The sequence below is a fragment of the Numenius arquata genome, chromosome 19 (assembly GCF_964106895.1).
Source record: "Numenius arquata chromosome 19, bNumArq3.hap1.1, whole genome shotgun sequence".
Taxonomy (NCBI): Eukaryota; Metazoa; Chordata; class Aves; order Charadriiformes; family Scolopacidae; genus Numenius; species Numenius arquata.
The window spans coordinates 2,323,023-2,338,840 of NC_133594.1; the positions used below are offsets into that span (position 1 = coordinate 2,323,023).

A 15,818-nucleotide genomic window follows, 5' to 3' on the forward strand; every position below is an offset into this window, starting at 1 on the left:
CTCGGCACCAGCTCCTAATGACATTGGACTTGGAGACGGGGCAGAAATGGAATTAATGCACGGGTGATTGACAAAAAAGAGCCTCTAACTATCTAATTCAAACGTGTGGGGCAAAAAGCTGCTAGCACAGCCTTTGCCAATAGCACAGATTTGAAATTAAATAAAAGCATTTGTATCAAACTTTTTTTCCTGAAATCACATTACAAAATGCTTCTGCTTAAAGCAGATTAAATTACATGTGGGGTCTGAATACCAGGAGGTCCAAACAACAAAATTGCATTTTCAATTATATGGGCAGGGCCATGTCAGGAGAAATCATGTTTCTGATCTGCTGGAGAAGCCGATTCATTTCGAGTCAATTCCTTCTGCCCAAGGAGTTCAGTATGTCCATATTTTCCTCGCCTCCATCCCTTGTCCTCACAGTACTGTGATTTATAGCATCTGGTGCCTGTTGAAATATAGCTGTCGCTGCCTGCTTTGAACTCTGATCTCGATGGAAGTCATCAGCTATGAAAGGACAAGTTGTGTGGCTCTTTCAAGAGCAGCAGAAGGAAGTTGTTTCTTGGATGTTATGAGTTTCTAACATTTCCTGTTGTGTTTTTTGTTGTTTTGTTTTGTTTTTTTTTCCTTTTTTAAATCAAATGTCTCTTGATTCGGTTTTACTTGGGGCATTTTCTAGCCTTTTTTTTCTCCCATTACGGAATCGCGGAATTGTCAGAGTTGGAAGGGACCTCTAGAGATCATCTAGTCCAATTCCCCTGCTGAAGCAGGGTTGCCCAGAGCACATCACTCGGGACTGCATCAAGGCGGGTCTTGAAGATCTCCAGAGAAGGGGACTCCACACCCTCCCTGGGCAGCCTGTTCCAGGGCTCTGCCACCCTCACCCGAAAGAAGTTTCTCCTCATATTTAAATGGAACTTCCCATGTTCCAGCTTGTGCCCATTGCCCCTTTTCCTATCACTGGGAACCACTGAAAAGATTCCAGGTCCATCATCCTTCAAGTACCTACAGGTACCCTTTAGGCACTTGTAAACATAGATAAGGTCTCCCCTCAGTCTTCTCTTCTCCAGGCTAAAGAGCCCCAGCTCTTTGAGTCTTTCCTCATAAAGTAGATGCTCCAATCCCTTAATCATCTTAGTTGCCCTACATTGGACTCTCTCCAGTAGTTCCCTGTCTCTCTTGAACTGGGGAGCCCAGAACTGGATGCAGTATTCCAGTTGTGGCCTCACCAGTGCAGAGTAGAGGGGGAGAATGATTTCCCTTGACCTACTGGCCACACTCTTCCCTGTGCAGCCCAGGTATGATATTGTGGTTTTGCACGTGTGCTTGTAGGATTTATCAGTCTGATGATGGAACATTGCAGTTGTTGGTACCTGGTTTTTGTTCATACTTCTGCTGGACGGGTGACTGGACATTAATCCTGTGAGCACTGAGGTCCAGTGGATGGAGGCTACCTCTTGGTAGGAGAAAGGCTGAGAAGTCTGCAGACCTCGTATTTTGTCATCTTATTCCTCATATGTGAATGCTTTGCCCTTGATAGTCTCCTTAAATGATATTGCTCCTATTTTCAAGGATCGTACATGGTATAATTAATACCCTCCTGGTATTTCCTCTCCTATTGCAAATGTTGGCAGAAGTGTCCTTGTAGGCTCCTCAGCGAAGTGTTAATAAAACCTTCCTCATTTAGTTAATGCTTCCTGGATTTCAGTTAACTTTACGCCTATGATATTTCATGACTGTCTTTCATTTAAAATTTAAAAACCCTTTTTAGTTTTTGATAATTGAAGCTGTATTTTTCAAGCCGTTTCAAAAGACAAGCAGCAACGTGAGATGGACCCGGGCCAACCGCCCGCCCTCAATATGAAGGTACAAGGCAACGGAGTGAAAGCCATGGGGTTTGAGAGGACCCTGGGTTCCTCTTCTCTCTTGCCCCCCACTCCTTAACGGAAGCCACATCTTGCAGGAGGTGTACGAAGCACCTGGGATTCAGGATTATCTGGCTGAAATTTTCCTGGTTGCATCGCGTATCCATTGCCCCTTGTCTGTCCATGTGCACCTTTGGAAAAACTTGGCACCATCTCGTCTTTATTGTTGCTGGAGTTGTAAAACTGAAACTACAGAGGACGACCTTCCTGTAGCGTCTGCGCTGCTGCAGCACCCGAGAACCCTCCGTACTGCGCTAAGCAATGCGATTAATCTCCACCTTTTGAAGTTTGATTCTTTTCCTCATCTTTTCTCTAGAGGGAGAGGTTTGCCTTATGCTATTTGGTTTGTTTTGGTAGTGTAAAGGGGGTTTTTTTGCTCTTTTTATGTTTGTTTTTAACATCCTATTGTTTCTGCTGCTTGTTGGCCTCCAGATCCAAACTTGCATGACTTGAAATGCCAAAGGCAATGTTTTCTGTAGCTTCAAGTCCCAAAAACTTGATCTGGAAATTGAAATCTCCAGCTATGTTCTATCTGCCCTTTGTTTCATCACAGGTGATAAATGTTCCCATCAAAAAGCTTCACAGCCTATTTGCCTGTGATATGTGAAGCAGAAGGAAACAGAATTTGCTCTTCCATAATTATATGGTTATACAGCCATAATAAAAATAAACGTGGCTATGTGCTAACAGTAGACACGACACCTCTGAATATGAGCTCTCGGAGGCAGCAGTTCTGTTGGGGATGAAGGTATTTTTATCATGAGAGGATGTTACAAAAGTTTACACTCCCCTCCCAAAGGCGCCCGTCTCGCGTAGGTACAGAAGCCCCAAACATACATTTGAAAAACATTATCTGTGCAACTTAATTAGACCTTGAGAAATACTAGGTCCAGAGCTTTCTTTTGAAATTCCTTTACAAAGACAATGAGAATATTATTTAATGCTCATGCCAACCTTCCCACGGTACACATGAAAGATTGCCTTCACAGCTCTTGAAGGCTGAATACAGCTGATGCGCATATAGAAATAATTATGTGAAACTGTCCTCGGGGTCTTGTTTGCCATTGCAAAGGGATTTTCTTCTGGCAGGAGGCAGTCTGTGTTGTGAAAAATTAGCATTGCTCCTCATATGAAGAGATCTGCCTACCAAGGTCTTGTGGACTAATTTAATCTCTTTTCCGGTTTCCAGATTTCGCAGAGTTTGTTTTTCTGGGTCTGTTCCTAACTGAGATGTCTTTGAAGATGTACGGACTGGGGCCAAGGAACTACTTCCACTCTTCCTTCAACTGCTTTGACTTTGGGGTAAGTAGGCTTCAGCAGTGTGGATGGAGTGCGGGGCTCTCCCGTTGCTCCGTGGGGTTGGGCATTTAAGGGTGAGTACGGAAATCCATGGGAAATGGTGCTCTAAGTGCGTGTCTTCTGCGGGGAGTAGTCATTGTATAAATTAGCTGCAGTGAAACACATTAAGCTTCCCCTAGTTATCATCCTTTTTTGACAAAATGTGACAGCTGGGGTTTGCATTTCCTCAGCGAGCTACGGGGTGTTCGCAGCATCAGCACCATTAAATGCTCTGATTATGGAGAGATCCTCTCTCCCATTTAAATGAGGTGATTGAAAGAAAAAAACCCCACACATCTTATTGCTCATCTCCCCTATCATCCATTTAATGGCCTTTACCTCGAGATACATAGGTGGCATTTTTCAGACATGAGTGCCCAGAGTCGAAGTCTAAACACATGATTAGGTGACAGAAAGGCAATAACTCACATCTTTTTATTGCAGAAGTACAGGCTCTCCCCTTCATGCTAACACTATAGCTTTGAACTGTGAATAGTGGGGCCGGTTTTGACTCCGTCTAAAAGAGAACATTGCATACGGATGTTAATTTATTCATTAAAAGCTATTAGGCTGTAATCTGTCCTCACAGAGGTTCACTCGGCTTCTTTTACCTCGGCTGAGCACCATGTCCCAGATGGGATGCAGTGGGAATTTGTCTGCAAAGTTTCTTTAATGAGCCAGATATGAAGCTTATGATCCAGCCATGGGCAAGGGAAACCAGTTCACGTCATTGTACACATCATCCAGCCCTTCTCTCCAAGATTTAGTCTGTGTTTCTAGTCTTTATCTGCCAAAACGCTGGGATTGATTCTTCTCCGTCACGGAGCAAAATTCCCTGCTTCAGCTCTGCTCCTGCAAGGAAGGAGGAGATATTCCTACCTTTGGAAGTGACCACTCCTGAATCCAAAACTACAGGTAGAGCCAACTTCTCCTCTTTGGCCACGTCAGCAGGAAAGCTCAGACCTACCTAGACTTTGAGATTGAACCATCCAGCCCCAGAATCACTGGTGTCCAACAGATGGAGGTGTTGGATTGGGCTGCACCAAGCGTGGGGCTCTGCTTCTTGGGGTGTCCATCGTGGCTGGTGGTGGCTCAGGGCACCGAAGTGCCTTTTGCCACTCATCCTGACCGCATCACCCAAAGGGTAACACACAGACTGTGACTATCAGAAGGGGAAACCAGAGCACAAATCATACAGATAATATAAGATAATTGGATGTCTGCACATTCAGAACTGGCACCTAATCTGAGGGGCAGAGACACTCCCCTCACCTGAAGGCCACCAACCCATGGCAAGGTTTAAGTGCACTGGGAAGATGTCTGGGAAGGCTGGGATGAAGAGGGTGCCCACAGAACACACAGGGGTTGACACACAGCTTTCATTAAGTTCAGTGCGTTCCCAAAGACTCCAGCTTCTGTAAGCTGAATTGAAGACATTTGGTGGCCAAGCAGTGTTGCCTCATTAGTCTTTTAAGGGTGTCATTGCCTTGTTTGCATTGCCTAGTGACAGGCCAGAAGGACGATTGATGTCCTTCACCAAGGGGTTACGTAGGCTCTGAGCTGCAGCCAGCTTGTCCCTATACTCACTGCCAATTTCCCTGGATCCTTGTATCCAGATGCTCCTTCCACAACAAGAAGAGTTTGTATCTGATGGTCACGGACAGGCGATTTAGGAGCTTGTGCTAAACAAGAGATAAATCTGCCAAATTTCTCTGCTTTGTGTCATGCTATGGTGAGTGCAGCACTAGCAATAAGCTTTGCCGAGTGTTTCCCAAGAGGTAAAGCTGTTGATCTGTTTCTAATTCTTCCTCCTTTTAGATAATCCATAGGGATCCTACTTCTCTCTATATTTCTTCCTCCTCACCCACCTTCCAGCCCCCAGAATTAATTCAGCTACTTCACCCCCGCTGGAACATCGCACAGATCTGTAGTCGGTTTAGTTTGACAAACCATCAGGATGTGAAACTGTTCAAATGCAAAAAGTGAAACAACAAATCAGAGCGACATCAGTCTAGGGAGAAACGGTCCAGTGGGGTCTCGTGTGAAACAAGCTCCCAGGAGGCCAAGTTAAGATGGCAGGAAAATTAATTATCAGTGCAACATGTGGAAGGTCTAAGGAAAGGTTTTTGCTGATTCATGAGGGATTCCCGAAAGCGATTGACAGTGGGAGAGAAGTTTTAGTTCCTTCTTTTTCTGATGGGAGAAAGCAGTTAAGCAAGTGTTGTGTATCTCCCTTCCCCGCTACATTTTCTCGAAGCTCGGGGTACAGCGTTTCTTGCAGAGCAGCCATAAGCAATGCTGTAGTTTTCAAGAAGACATCCAGGTTTCTGTTTATGAGAGGGGTTTCTGAGCTGCTGAGTCTCCCAGCTCTGCTCGGATACTCAGACACAGGGCCCTGGCTTCCCATTAACGCTCCCTCTCACAACACAAACCAGCTGCTCGCTGGGCTCCAGCGATAAGGTGTTTATGATGTGCTTCACGCAGCGGGGGACCGTGGTCCATGGGAGCTCTGAAGTTCTGGGTTAACACAAGTAATAACAGCAACTGGCAGCGAAATGCCCATCTTCTCTTATTAACTGGGCAGTAACCTGTGTGGGTATAATTGCCCATTCCAACTGTGCTTAAACCCATTATTATTTTGTCCTTTTCTGTAATAAAGGATTTCAGAGAAGGTTTCTTTATCACTTGAGGTTAATTCTCTGCCGACCTGAAAAAAACCCCAACCAAACAGACAAAACAAAACTGAAAAATACACCTTGATTTGGGATAATTTTTTCAATAACTTGTGGCTGAGGGCCTGGCAGAGGATTGGATGTTCATGCGAGAGGCTTTGCAGGATCTCTTAATAGCTGTTACTTTAATTGCTCTTCTAAATACCCTCAGTTACCAGAAGTTTCTGGTAGATCTTGCCCAAAGCTAATGCTTCGCTCTTCTCTGCTGTGGGTGAAGATTTTTGGTGCTTCTGATGAGAAGGGGAGGATGGGCCCATGTCCCCCCACGTGTCTGCAGGCTGCACGGGGTGGGAAAATGAAGTGTTGGCATTTGTAGTTGAGCTAGTGGTTTTGGTTTGTTTGTTTTTTTTTTTTAAAAAAAAACCCAATATGGTATCCTTCAAAAAAGGTTATTTTAAGGTAGTTTGCTTGCTAGAGAAGAAAGCGACAAGTTCCTAGCTGTGATTTCCTGTGCCAGGTTCTGTCCCGCTTCTAGGTGTTACCCTTTTCTTTTTTACTGGACTGCAGAAAGTTGGACCAAGGTTTTTTAGTGCTGATGGCTGAAGCCTTCATAAGAAAACCGTCACAGCCCAAGCTCTGATTCTTGTTCTGTCCTCAGCCTCTCTAGAAGCACCACAAAGAACTAAGCAGAAGTTTTGCCTTATGTAAAACGGCCTTTTCTTGCAGGTCATCGTGGGAAGCATATTTGAGGTTATTTGGGCTGCAGTGAAACCAGGTACCTCATTTGGCATCAGCGTATTGAGAGCACTTCGACTGCTGAGGATTTTCAAAGTAACAAAGTAAGTCCAGTTCCCTTTCTGTTCACATTAGACTCTTAACACCATATGAAATCTGTACCACCAGCCCCACAGCAAGTAGTAGTGCTTTCCACACTTGTAAACACACAAAGAAAAGTTTAAAAACCAAACAACGCCCCAAACCCTCTGTACCAGCTGGCATGCAGCTCTTGGCTGTCCTAACACCCTGTGTCTGCACTGGCCCTATCGGGGAACGGGAGCGGAAGGAAACTGCAGATGCAGAATTGCCCTTTCCTTGGCTGGGCAATTGGGTTTCTGGATTTTTAAGTTTAGGGATTTCCTGAGCCTGTATTTGCATCCCGGAGGACTTTTAACAGCCCTTTCCCCATCTCATGTATAGGTTTGCCTGCCCTTGGGCAGAGGGCTTCACAGCGTAGTGAAGGGCTGTGTGAGAGCGCCCTTCTTTTCTTTATTTATGCTTCCTTAAAACAAAAATCTTACTTATTTCTTGTGTTAAGAGAAAAAAGTTTCTTATTTACTTTCAAAACCCTATCAACTGCCCACTGTCCTTATCTGCTGCTGATCTGGCGGTAGTTTCTTAAGTATTGAGGAACTGGAAAGTTGAGCTACCCTGGTTATTGTTAAATACTAATTCCTGGTGCCTGAGCCACTGTGTTGACACAAAGATGAAGTGTGTTCCTGCTGCCAGTGCTGGGTCCGGTCTGGGAATGTCTGAGGTTTTCCCGTCTCGAGCCTGTGAAGTTGAATTTTCAGTGGAGTTGGGTTCCCATGGCTTTTCCACGCTCCTGCATTGCGTTAATGTGTGCTGGCGTTGGCAAACAGCCACTGTGCAGCTTATAAATCCACCTAGAGCCATTTCTGCAGGATTTCAAAATTGCGGTGTGGAAATTGATGACATATTTAGGTGCTCCTGTTGTTGTTTTCCATCTTTTTTTTTTTTTTTTTTAAAACACCATTTCTCACCATTAACTCCTCAGATCTCCCCTCTCTTCATCACTCTCTTACTTGCTCTTGGCTTGAAGTAACAAAAGGAGGAATAGCACCTTCCTCCAAAAAAAACTCCCGACAATCGCAAATAGATAAAGCCCGGGTTATCACGTTTGAGCAAAACAGTCGTTTGAAGTCACTGGGTACTTTCACAGCTATTTGAATGCCCAGGTTGTGTTAGCTCTGTAGGGTTTGCTGGTTTGTATCTGCTGGTGATCGTTATGTAGATCCGAGATCCGTGGGTGATACTGTGTGGTTTGTTGTGCCTGGGACAAAGGGATTGGACACATTAAGTTCTGTAAATGTCCAGCAAAATAGGTGGGTGCCTGCCCCAGAAATGTCACTAGAGTCTACCTTTCTAGTAAACTTATTTAGGGAAAACTCTGGGATTTGGAGCAAATTCATAGCAATTAATTGTCAGCAGTTAATTTCATCTAGAGCTACTGAGATTTGGTGTATCTGATTATGTGTTGTATTTCTTAAAGATTTTGGACGATTTTGCAAGTTAAAATGATCTTTTTGTGAGTTTTCGCTATTCAGGATTTCAGGCAACATAATAAAGAGCTGAAGCCTGAGATTTAGCTTTACAGAGAGTATCACGGAGCCAAGTGCTGTCCCCTTCTCATGACAGCGAGTGAAACTCTCGCCCCATTGATGCTGAAGTTCCTTTGACCTTATGTGGATTTTTTCACCTGACACGACAGAAATACGTTCGCTGCGTTACCGGAAGCCGGGTCCCCACCCCAGCTCAATCGGGGGCATCTCAGCGCCGTGGGGCCACATCACCCCAGTGCTTGAGCTGCCCAGCTCAGTGTAACTCACGGAGAGCCACCGGAGCGATGGCACCGGGCACAGATTGCTATCCACCCACTCTCGTTATAGTCTTTACCATGAAAACATCAGTAGTTTTGGGGTTTTTTTTTCCCTTTTCCCATCTCTTTCCTAGCAATTTTTCTCTAAAGCTCCCTGCCCTGTTAGTTTTTTCCCTCTCTGTGTTTAACACAATCCAGTTGCCGTTCTCCTGCTTTGAATAATCGATGGCATTAGGCTTTTTGATCCCTATGTCCCAAATCAGTGTGACTGAGTCACTCTGCTGTCTGCAATAGTTAAAGAGTTAAATTACAGCGGGATGCACTACGAGGGGATGCAGCTGAAGACGGGCTAAAATTCATCGAGGAGGACAAGGAGAAAACGGCTTCCCGTGTTTTCCTCTTTGTCATGACAGCACTGGGTAGGGACTGGCATCTGTAGAAACGCGGCTCCTCATTGTACGCCGGCTCTCTGCGTTCAGGCAGGGTTTGGTGCTGAGCTATTCCAGGACAAGACAGAGCCTCCACGTGTATTTTGTGTCCAGTTGTGTTAACGGCGAGGTGTGAACCCCTTGCTCGTGGCAGATTTTGCCTGAAGCCATTGCGTCAAGCAGAGGGAGAGCTGGTTCAAGAAGGACAGGGAACTGCTGGAGAGGGTACAGCAAAGGGCTATGAAGATGATAAGGGGACTAGAACATCTCTCTGATGAGGAAAGGCTGAGGGACTTGGGTCTGTTTAGTCTGGAGAAGAGAAGACTGAGGGGGTATCTCATCAATGCTTATAAGAGTGGGTGTCAGGAGGATGGGGCCGGTCTTTTTTCAGTGGTGCCCAGTGACAGGACAAGAGGTAACGGGCACAAACCAGAACATAGGAAGTTCCATCTCAACATGAGGAGGAACTTCTTTCCTGTGAGGGTGGCAGAGCCCTGGAAGAGGCTGCCCAGAGAGGTGGTGGAGTCTCCTTCTCTGGAGACGTTCAAACCCCACCTGGACATGTTCCTGTGGGACCTGCTCTGGGTGACCCTGCTCTGGCAGGGGGTTGGACTGGATGATCTCCAGAGGTCCCTTCCAACCCCATAGCATTCTGTGATTCTGTGTGATCAGCAAACCCTTCTTCCCCCTCCGAGGGGAGCGGCTTGGCCCCTTCTGCTTAGGGGCTAACCCTGTGTAGGTTTGGCTGCAACTTTTTCAATTGACGATATTCTCCCAAGAGACCAAAGTTTGCCCTGAAACCTCTGTCATGGTATTATGGACTTCACTTTTCTTGGAATGGGTGCACTGGGAGTGCAGGATTCTGCTTTTCCCGGGATGGATGTGCCTGTGTCATCTTCAGGACAGAGAAATGTGGGGTGGTTCAGTCCTCTCAGCTACACCTGGGAGAAGGAAGAGGAGGAAAATGAAGACAAAGAGAAGAGAAAGGATGGCATTTCTGCTCTTCTGACTCAAGCTCTGAGCTTCTCTCCCCATCAGACAAATCCGTGGGCTTTCTTTTGCTGGATACCCGTGCAGGAAGGAGCTCAGTGCGTGGGGTTGTGCCCGAAGCTGGGCAGGATGGTAGAGCAGGCTGCTGCAGAGAGTGACCTCCGGATGGCAGCTCCCGGTGCCGGGTGGTGGAAATGAGAGAAGTCACTGGAGAAAAAGCGAGAAATTTTTCCTGTCATGGTCTCAGACTCAAAACTTTTAACAGAGGACACATGAAATGGCTCTAAATCACTTGTTTCCTACCTCCTGCTCCAGCCCCCTTGCTCCACGTGCCTGTCTGTCCAAAAGGAGATTGTCAAAGAGCTCCCCTGCTTAATAGCTCTTTCTGCATTTTCTGATTCATTAGTTTTCCTAATATAAACGCTCCCTGCCTGTTCTCAGCAGGGCAATAAAGCCAGGAAAGAAGAGCTGTTTCTGAGCAGCCTCCCTGTCACTCGGTGTGCCTGCCCGCCAGTGTGCCAGGAGCTGTCTCAGGGGACAGAGGGGGATAAAAGCAAAGTAACTTCAGTATTTGGCCAGATGGGACTTGGATGTGTCAGTCAGGATCCAGGCTGAGCCGTTCCCTCTTGCCGTGTTGGCACTAATGTCCCAGATTTGTTTTCATCCTCCGAGGTGGTTGCTGGGTCCAGGATGCTTAAACCGTGTGGCTGAACTCCCCCAGGCTGAAGGCGTCGCTGTGCATGAACGTGTGTGTTAAACGCCTGCAGAAATGTTTAAACAGGCGGGATTTTAAGTCCACTTGTGGATACCGGCATTGGATAAGTTGGAAGGACACACCGCAAAGACGTCCTGGTGGAAATGAGCTGTTTATTCCTGACTCGTGTCTTGCAAAGGGAGGGGTTCACAGTCCCCACGTTCAGTCTCACCTTGACGATATCGATACACCCTTGCCGACTGCTGTGCCGGACGAGAAGATGCAGAAAGGTCGAAATCTATACCTATATAGGAATGGGGTTACTGAGAAACAAAACGGAACACTTTTGCTGCAGACGACTGCTCTGCCTGGGTACACGTGCGCCAAGGTGACCATCTCTGCCCTTGCCCTGCTACAGGAGTTTTTGCCACTCAATGAGCGGTGTTTTCCTATCACAGAGGGTAGTTTAAAGATGCTGCTATTCCTCGCCATTCTTTTCCTTTTTTAGAATAAGAAAATAGATTGTTTTAGTTTCTCACTGAAGGTTCTTCTCCCACTCATGTTATCTCTTGGCTGCTCTGATCTCCATCGCAGGTACTGGAACTCCCTGAGGAACCTGGTGGTCTCCTTGCTGAACTCCATGAAGTCCATCATCAGTTTGCTCTTCCTGCTGTTCCTGTTCATTGTGGTGTTTGCCCTGCTGGGGATGCAGCTCTTTGGAGGACAGTAAGTCTAATTAATCATTGGCCTTGGTAATCAGAAAGCAATCACCTGGAATATAGAAGGGAGAGAGGGGCTGTAGGGCTTGAAGGATTCATGTCGTGGGTGCAGATGTCGGTCCTTTGGAGCTTCTGAGAAGTTGTCTCTGGTTTATAGGAAAATAATTCCTGTTCTGGTGTTTTACCTGGAGCTGAATTCTTTCTAGTTACCCTAATTCAAAGCTCCTGCCTCATTCCATGGTCCCCATGTACACCCAGACCTCTGAAATAGGGCTGGGGGAAGCAGCACTTTTTCTACTGTTTGTTAGGGGAAAGGCAAATTCTTCCTTTGGTAGCCAGGGTGTCAGTATTCACTTGGAATATAATTCTGCTGGAAAACATAGTTTTGTTAAATCTGATTTTTCTCATTAGAAATGCCAATCGTGATGAATTTTGCAGCAAGAAATATCACAATATTTAAACTCTAGCATAAATTTTGAAATGAAATAACATGTAGGGTTTTTTGTTTTTTTTCAATCAATCACTACTTTATCTGTAAAATATTAAAATGAAACGATCTACTAAGAGGGCAATTTCAATTTTGACTTTTAAGCTTGAGGAGAAAAACTTCTTGGAATGGTTTGTTCCGCACAATCATTTGAGATTTTGATTGTTCATTTTAATTGTGGGTGAAAATGAATTTCAAAGCATCAGAATTTTCTCCAGGAATGAAATTGAATTTCTGCTTAATAATTCTGTTAAGCATCATCTTGGAGACGCCGCGTTCTCCGCTGCTGTTTCCTGGGGTGTTGTTACCAGGTGGAACGAACGTTGCTCCCTGCCTGGTGTTACAGGGTGTTACGAGACTGCTTGTCCCTTCCTGCTCTTGGTTTCATTTCTTACTTCTCTCTAGATTCAATTTCCAAGATGAAACACCAACCACGAATTTCGATACCTTCCCTGCCGCCATCCTCACGGTATTCCAGGTAAAGCCATACCTTTAAAGCCATACACTTGTCCTGGATGAGCATTAGAAAATAAATTCCTGGGATTCTCTTCCTGTTTATGGAGGGACATAGAGGTCCCCGAAAATCTGTGGAATGTAGGAAAGGAGAAATCCTTCCTTCTGACCAGTCAATGCATCATTAAAAATCAGTGCTATGGAATTAAGGAAAACTAGAACAAAAGATTTTTTTGCTAGGAAAATAATAATTGATAAAATAGGTTATTTCTGAAGGTTGGAGTCTGTGCATGCCCAGGCTCTCTCCTTCTTCTGTGTCCTCCTTCTGTGGCAGCGCTTGCGTGTGCCCTCCTGCCTAAACCCTCCTGTCTGAAACCCTCGCCAGACAGCGAGTGCTTGACCTGCTTCACTTTCTCCTGTGGTTGCCATAATTTAATGAGGGGAGAGGCTGGAGCTAGCTCCAGGCAGTGAGGAAATAATGTTGCATTTTGCAGGGTAATAGCTCCAGATAAGATGATGCCGGATAAGAATTACAGTCAATGGGGGAGTGCAGAAGGAGGCGTCAGCCTTGGGCGAGTTTGTGTGGTGGCAGGGAGAAGTCCTAGTTCTGGCAGATGCGATGCTCGGATTTAAGAGTCTCATTTTGCAGCTGTTCTCGGTGTGCCTTTTTTAAAAATAGTAATTTCATGTGTTTCAGTAGAGCTGGGGATGCTGTACCCTGCTCCGCGTGTAGGTAACGCTCACAGGTCCCTGAGACTGTCCCGTATTTAGAGCCTTGTCCTACACAAATTCTTGATGTGGGCTCGAGCTGAGACTTGACCCTGGATTTGAACTTCTGGAGATCCAGCTTGGCTTACGTATTTCAGTGTCACGCCTCAAAAAAGGGGAAAAATTAAGGAGAAAAAAAAAAAAGGTAGATAGCAATTTTTGGATTAAAAGAGAAAAAGACTCTAAAGGAAAATGTGTCCTGTGACCTCTGCATAAGCAGCTTCACGTGGGTATTGCTTCTCTCCAGATGTGAAGCGGGTTTGGTAGTACTTACCTTGCAGGATATTGCAAGTCAGGGTAGATTAATATTTGCATAGTATTTTAGCACTCATCAAAGAAAGGGCTTAAAAGAACGTAAAGGTATTGCCACGGAGCTGGAACTGAACCCGAGTCAGGCTCCGGATATGAGCATCTGGAAATTTTGATGTTATTTTGCTTTGGGATGGACTGTAGCTGTCTCTTGAGAATACTAAGCTGAAATATTTCCTTTCTATTCCTGAGATAAATACCCTTGCAATGTAGTGGCTGGGGGATGAAAGAAAACACTGTTGGTTTTATGACATTTGCCTAGAACATCAGAGCTGCGAATTAAAACCGGCACAAACCATCAGCACTGAATTAACTGGGTGCAGCCTTGCAGAGGTGTTTCGATAACCTCTGCTCCCAGTCCATCCCCCCCGAGCCGCACATACCGTGTCAATGTATCTTCAATATGGGCTTTGGGTTCTCTTCTAACCTCATCTTCCGCAAGCCCCGGCAAGCCAGCAGGCTTCTTTGGTTGCTGCTCTAAGGAGCAGAGTGGCATCATTCAGTGAATGCATCCGATGTGTTGAACAAATACAATGACTTCAGATCCACCCTGTCCATCCCTGATCCCTTTGGAGATTCTTTGTTTAAGAAACAGCCTTCAAGTCTTCTCCAGCCTGCCTTGGCCCATTTTATTTCAGCAGACCTTGTCTGGGTCACCGTCCTCTGCCACGCAATTCCCAGGACATATTTTGTCTGGCTGAACTCAGCGTTGGGTGCAACCGAGCCCTGCTCTCGCTAAATTCTTTTTTGAAGAGCATCATGCGCTTTTCTCCAGTTCCTGGCTCCCAAGAAATTCTTTGTGAGCCAAATGCCAAGCTCTGTATATATAAAATACAAACACAAACTCACTCTCTCTCTCTCTCTCTCTCTTCATATCTATCTATATACACGTGAAAAATAACTGGCTGAATCTCCCCATTCCAGCAGTCATTGAGCTGGAAGCGTGTAAAGCATCCATAAGTGCAGAGAGTCTATAAAGCAGAAAGACCAGTGTTTATCTATACATGCTTTGCTCCCCGAGAGCTGCTATGTAGATAATTAAACGCTGATGAGAAGCAGAGCGCGGGTGGCTGCTGGAGGAGATGAGGGGTCGGGGTGGCAGGATGGGACCGAACCTCAGCCCCGCTGATGGTTGCCCGCCAAGGCTCGGGCAGCAGCGCTGGCTTCAGTTGGATGTCCCAGTGTCCTGGCTGCCCTTGCTGACCTGTCTGCGAGATATGACACTGAGCTGATGTGATTTGACGTTTACCCAGGCCCTTCTTCAGGAAAGCATCACCCTTTGGAGTGGTGTGGTGCTCTGCCTCAGCAGCTGAGCGTCTCCCATCGTTAATGTGCTCATTAGGCCATTAAGATTTCACAAAGCTCTTGATGGCTGTTTTTATTCCATCACCTGATGGCTCCTCAGCCAAGGCTAAGTGTTAAATGCTGAGATGCCCTGGACAAAATGTTCATTTGGGGCAGGCAAAAGCAGTTTTGGACCCCAGGTGAAACAGAGTGTTTGCACTTCACTTTACCCCTCCCTCTGCAATGCTCTCCTTAGTTCTTCTAGCATCCATAAACAGAGACTTTATAGACCAGAAAGACTCCTATTTACAGCATGTGCTCTGCTCCTCGAGGGCTGCTACCTAAATTGCTGAAGTAATTCCTCCAGCCGATGGGTGACACCAGGGATATCCCACTGCAAGCAGTGGGAAGGACGCCGGGTCAAAGTGTCTGTCCTCCTGCCAGGGCCTCAGAGAGCATCCTCAGCTCTGCCCGGGCAGCCTGGTTAGTTTCAACCGTTTATTTCTCTGCAAAAGCTCCATAATAATCCAGTTGGATTTTCGAACCCAGACCCAAACCTGCTGGGCTTGTGTATGTGCAGCCTGTAATTTGCGATACCTGCGACTCCTGATCTTCTGCAGGGCATGGAACTGTTCCCACTGGTTTCCCTTTCCACGAACGTTTGTGTGAATAGAAATCACTTTACGGTTATTCCCGGAAAGCAGGAGCAGTTGTGAATTCATGGAAATGATGTGAATGCAAGTTTTGAAAGAGTGTTTTGCGTAACTGAGTGCCAGAGTTGAAAGCCCAGCGCCCTGGTGTAAATCCAGAGTAACTCCAATGGTATGGGTTAGGCCTGGACTTGGAATGCTGGTCTTGGAATTGAGACTTGATTCTGCATTTAGGAAACAAGTTTGTGTATGCACTGTATGTCCTTGTGTCTATACTTGCCCTTAGCCTATTGCTGTCATCAGCACCGACCCTGCAGCAAGAATTTTTTCTCTCCGTCAGCAGCTGACGACTAGTCTGGAATCTGCAATCGTTTTGAGCATACTGTACGCACATGGGACCTGATTACTACCGCACGCATCACGCTGTGGGCTTTTTTGGCTTTTTCTTCTATTAAACACGAATACAACTTCCTATGTAAGGAAT

General features: G+C 45.9%; 1 protein-coding gene across 1 annotated transcript in view; it reads left to right on the forward strand.

Annotated features, from left to right (window-relative positions):
• CACNA1B (calcium voltage-gated channel subunit alpha1 B) overlaps nucleotides 1–15,818 on the forward strand; it is a 312,340-nt gene that overhangs the window by 181,123 nt on the left and 115,399 nt on the right. Inside the window, exons 13-16 of the mRNA XM_074160972.1 lie at nucleotides 3,115–3,227; nucleotides 6,662–6,774; nucleotides 11,259–11,390; nucleotides 12,276–12,348. Coding sequence (XP_074017073.1) covers nucleotides 3,115–3,227; nucleotides 6,662–6,774; nucleotides 11,259–11,390; nucleotides 12,276–12,348 — 431 coding nt within the window. The remainder of the gene's footprint in view (nucleotides 1–3,114; nucleotides 3,228–6,661; nucleotides 6,775–11,258; nucleotides 11,391–12,275; nucleotides 12,349–15,818) is intronic.